The sequence below is a fragment of the Neophocaena asiaeorientalis genome, unplaced genomic scaffold (genome assembly GCF_003031525.2).
Source record: "Neophocaena asiaeorientalis asiaeorientalis breed wild unplaced genomic scaffold, Neophocaena_asiaeorientalis_V1.1 scaffold243, whole genome shotgun sequence".
NCBI classification, from domain to species: domain Eukaryota; kingdom Metazoa; phylum Chordata; class Mammalia; order Artiodactyla; family Phocoenidae; genus Neophocaena; species Neophocaena asiaeorientalis.
The window spans coordinates 100,685-105,581 of record NW_020173113.1 but is presented as its reverse complement, the minus strand read 5'-3'; the positions used below and the strand labels follow the sequence as shown (position 1 = coordinate 105,581).

General features: G+C 38.6%; 1 protein-coding gene across 4 annotated transcripts in view; it reads left to right on the top strand.

Moving 5' to 3' along the window:
* Nucleotides 1-4,897, top strand: part of JADE3 (jade family PHD finger 3) — a 142,538-nt gene that overhangs the window by 74,609 nt on the left and 63,032 nt on the right. For all 4 annotated transcript variants that reach the window (XM_024743542.1, XM_024743543.1, XM_024743544.1 and 1 more), the window contains 2 exons: nt 690-746; nt 1,518-1,597. In XM_024743542.1, the coding sequence (XP_024599310.1) occupies nt 701-746; nt 1,518-1,597 (126 nt within the window). In that variant the 5' untranslated portion in view covers nt 690-700. The remainder of the gene's footprint in view (nt 1-689; nt 747-1,517; nt 1,598-4,897) is intronic.

Below are 4,897 nucleotides of genomic sequence, written 5' to 3'. Positions count from 1 at the left end.
CTCACACACACACACACACACACACACACACACAAGGATGCTTAAACCATTGGAAGTTTTAATTTAAAACATTATTTTTCACGATATAGGAGCTTTCTGTAGCATTTCTTGCGATAGATAGATATAATTTTAAATTAGGCTAGTTGTTTGTGGGATGGGAACAGGTAGAAAGTGAGAAAGGGAGAGAAAGGGCAGGCAGAAGAGCAATGGTTTGTGCTTTTAAAGATGGGACATGCCTCACTTGTTCTTTCTTCAGCCAGCCATGTCTCATGCCTTTTTAACCTTGGCCCTTGACAGCTCTGCCTTTGCAACGGCTTTTTCCTTTCTTGCTCCTCTCTTATTAGGGATCCCTGGCTGATGATGACCCTGTGGCTGCCCCCCTTTGTTTGGGTGGACAGTGGTCATGTGGCCACATCTGAGGCTCCAGCCAATCCTATACCATTCATTCTCTGCTGCTTGGATTTCCTCCTAAAGCTAATATGTGGCCTCAACCAGTCTTTGACACACTGTGTATTGGAGAATTTGGTAGTACTCTTCTCCCATCACTCTAGGTCATTTGAGAATATTCTTAACAGAAATTATTTGATTTGTGTGATTTGCCTGCTGCTGCTTCTTAAGCAGTATTGACTGCCCTCTGGGATGGGTATGTGTGGGTTGACTATTTTATTCAGTGTTGTTCTCTTTCCCAGGATGCTCCAGGATGAAACGTCATAGAACTCTCAGCAGCAGTGACAGTTCAGACGAGAGTGAGTAGAACCAGCCAACAGCTGGTAACCTCTGTATCTGTAATCCTTGAGGATTTCTTTGACTTGAGGACAAGCTGTTTCATGCTTCTTTTAATGGTTAAAAAATAATGTTTCTAGGAAGGAAAGCTTGGAGTACCATTTTTCTTATTTAAATTTCATTAGACATAGATAAGTTAGGTGAGAAAATTGGTTTTATGCGGCATATAGCATTTTGTTTTTCACTTTTTATTTACCCAGGCAACAAAGCCACATCTACCAATGATTTAACAGTCCTTTTCTAGAAAGTAAGAAAAGTATGAGAGCATAATTGTAGGCCCTACAGTTCTATTTGTAGCTCAGGTACTAAGTGTTTGACTGGATGAGTCATCATTTGTAAAAGACAACAGCTTTATTAACAGTAGCATTTGGGGAAGTGCTGAAGGTTACACAGATTACCTGCTCCACATTTTTAGTTTTTTCAGTTACTTTTGCAGATACTTTTTCTCCAGATGGAACATGAATTGTGTTATTCCAAGTTATTATGAAATATGATTACACCAAATTGAATCTCCTCAGCGTTAGCACTGTTGAAGCTTTTGCACCCTGGGATGTCACCCATAAATGTCATTAAACTCCATTATGAAACATTTTTGGTTGCAATTTAACTGTTTTCTTCAGTGGTATGAGGTCACTGTGCTCTTCTCCACCATATATTTCATACTCTTTTGGATGACATTTAGTTACAATAGCAGGTAATAAGTCTCAGTATGTTTTTCTAATTATCTTTTGCAGGTCCTTCCACTTCCTTTACTTCTGGCTCAATGTATAGGAGCAAGTCAAAAATTCCAAATGAACACAAGAAACCTGCTGAGGTGAGATCAGATATTAAATTCTTAAGACTTAAAAAATAGACAGATAGCTACCTTCTGCCTACATATCTACAATACCCAGATCTTGGAGACGTGAGGAGTAAACTACATGCCAATGGATAGGCTTGTTTTCTGATGAACTTTTTTGCTTTTCAAGAAAGATTCCGTTTCCTTTTTCCTTTGGGGAAAACAGTAACCTTCACTGTGCTTTCATTTTGGTGATGACACCTAAGTGCCTGGCTTTAGAATATAAGTCCTCTCCTAGCCAAGAAGTCAAAGGGAGCCAGATTTGGAGAATTGGGAAGGACCAAAAGAGCCAAAGATCTGGCCTATGATAGGAAAGAGCTAAGTTGGCAGGTGGGAGGCAGTGCAGGAAAGGATAGATGAGGAAGTTGTGGATAGAGAAGGAAAGGACTGGATTGGAGATCTGGGCTCTGGTATGTCCTCACAGCCTTCAGAGCACTACCACCAGGCCAGGAAAAATGGGCCAGTCCTTGTGAGGCTAGTCGTCTTCTGCCTCAAGGGCAGCAAAGTGCCAGGGTTGCACCTGGATTTGGTAATTGTTTTATGAACCCTACAGACTTTCCTCTGTGATAATTAAATGATGAGAAACTGACCTTGTCTATCTTCACTTCTACTATGAGTAGTCTTCCTTGGCTGCAAAGGAAAAGGGAATGTATTAGTTAACTGTTGCTGCATTATACAATATAACAAAATTATTGGCTTAAAGCAGCACACATTTATTATCTCAGTTTCTGTGGGTCAGGAGTCTGGGCACAGCATGACTGGGTTCTCTCTGTTCAAGGTCTTTCAAGGCTGCAATCAGTGTGCTGGCTGGGCTGTGTTCTCATCTGGAAGTTTGACTAGGGAAGAATTTGCTTCCGAGCTCATTCAGATTGTTGGCAGAATTCATCTCCTTCCAGCTGGAGGACTGAGGTCCCTGTTTTTTCATTGACTTTTGGTAGAGTACCACCCTCCACTCCTAGAGGCTGCTTGTAGTTCTTTGCCATGTGGCCTTCTCCAATAGATCCTCTCAAAACACAGCAGCTTACTTTTTCAAAGCCAGCTAGGGGAGAGTCTTTTACTCCTGCCCAGCCGCTCCGCAGCATGTGGGATCCTCCCGGACCGGGGCACGAACCTGTGTCCCCTGCATCGGCAGGCAGACTCTCAACCACTGCGCCACCAGGGAAGCCCAAGACTGAGTCTTATATAACATGATCATGAGAATAGCATCCCATTACATTTGCCACATAACATAACCTAATCGAGGGAGTGACATCCCATCATGTCTGACATATTCTGTTGATTAGAAACAAGTCCGGGTTCCACCTGCCCTCATGCAAGTGGTGGGGGGGGCGGCATTGCTTTAGGGTGTTAGCCAGAGAGAGCATTTCTCCCTTTCTTAGAGGTCACTTTTCATTTTCACCTTTTGCCAGGGATCTTTCTGGGCAGAGTAGAATATCAGTGTGTAGTTATATGTGTCTGTGTCATGCAGAAAAGCTTAGGGAATAAAACGCACATAAACAGGAGCAGAACAAATTTCCCACCTATCCAGAGGAGGCTTTGACTACAGAATGGTGAGAAAGAAACCTTGCTACTTTCCCATTTAGGACAGCCAGTCATCGAACATAAAGTGACTCAAGAGCTTTGAGTCTTAAGGCCTGCTGCCTCCAAGTCAGTGAGAATATCAGTCTTTTGTTGCAAGAGATAGGGGACCTGGGCTACTGGAAGCAAATTTTTTCATTTATATGTCCCATTCTATTATAAAAGAGAGAACCTGATATTGTAGGACAAAACCAGCCTTGGCATTAGAAAAGATTGATTCCATGTGTTGCTTGGCTGGTTTATTTCATCTCTCTGAAATCATTTGTTTTGTCATTATAACATGGACGTTATAACGCCTACCTCTCATAGGTACCATTTATTGTAATTTTCTGTGCCAAGAGCTTTTTATTAGATAATCTGATTGTTTCCCAAAATTAAGCAATTGTAAGAACCTCCTTGGATGCTTCCTTCATTTAAAAATTTTATTTAATAACTTATTTATATCAGTATGGACTGACATATATTTATTTTATACTTTGGGTTATAATCCAGTACTACATAATATATTGTATTGCTCAAATTATTCTATATATCAGTGAAATCATCTCTCTTATTTTTCTCTTTTCAATTTCCATTGATTTCTGCTCTTACTTTTATTATTTTTTCCTTCTTGCTTCAGTTTTGTTTTGTACTTTTTCTAGATTCTTGAGGTAGATGCTTAGGCTATTTGAAATTTTTCCTTTTTTATAGTATAAGAATTTTAGTGCTATAAATTTCCCTTTAAATACTACTTTAGCTGCACCACATTAATTTGGGTATGTTTATTTTCATTTTCATCCATTTCAATATTTTTATTTTCCTTGAGACTTCCTCATTGATCCATGGATTATTTAGAAGTGTGTTGTTTAGTTTCCAAGCGTTTGGAGACTTTTATTGCTATCTTTCTGTTATTGATTTCTAGTTTGAGTTCATTTTTGTCAGAGAACATAGTCTGTATGTTTCAGTTCTTTTACATGTGTCAAGGTTTGTTTTCTGGCCCAAGATATGGTTTATCTTGGTGAATGTTTCATGGGAACTTGAAAAGAATGTGTATTCCACTGTTGTTGGGTCCTGTTGGTTGATGGTGTTCTTCTGTATCCCAGCTTATTTTCTGCCTAGTAGTTTTATCAGTTGTTCAGTTAGGGCTGTAGCAGTCTCCAACTGTAATTGTGGATTTGGGTATTTCTCCTCTCAGTTCTATCAAATTTGCTTTGTGTATTTTGAAGCTCTGTTGTTAGGTGCATACATATTTAAGATTGCTATATCTTCTTGGTGAATTTATCATCATGTAATGTCCCTCTTTGTCTTTGGTAATTTTGTTTGCTCTGAAGTCTATACTATCTAATATTAATATCATTTCTGGCTTTCTTTTGATTCCTGTTTACATGGTATGTGGTATATTTTTTCCATCCTTTCACTTTTCATTTATACATATAATTTTTATTTGAAATGAGTTTCTTGCAGATGATATATAGTTGGGTCATTTTTTAATCCACTCTTTCAATCTCTGTCTTTTAATTGGCATATTTAAAACATTTATATTTAATGTAACTTTTACTACTGTTTGGTTTAAGTCTGCCATTTTACTGTTCTTCTGTTTGTTTTCTCTGGGTTTTTTGTTCCTCTTTTATTTTCTGTCTTCTTGTGGATTACTTGAACATTTTTTTAAGTTCCATGTTGAGTTTCCTTCTTCTTTCTTTTTTTTTTTTTTTTTTTTTT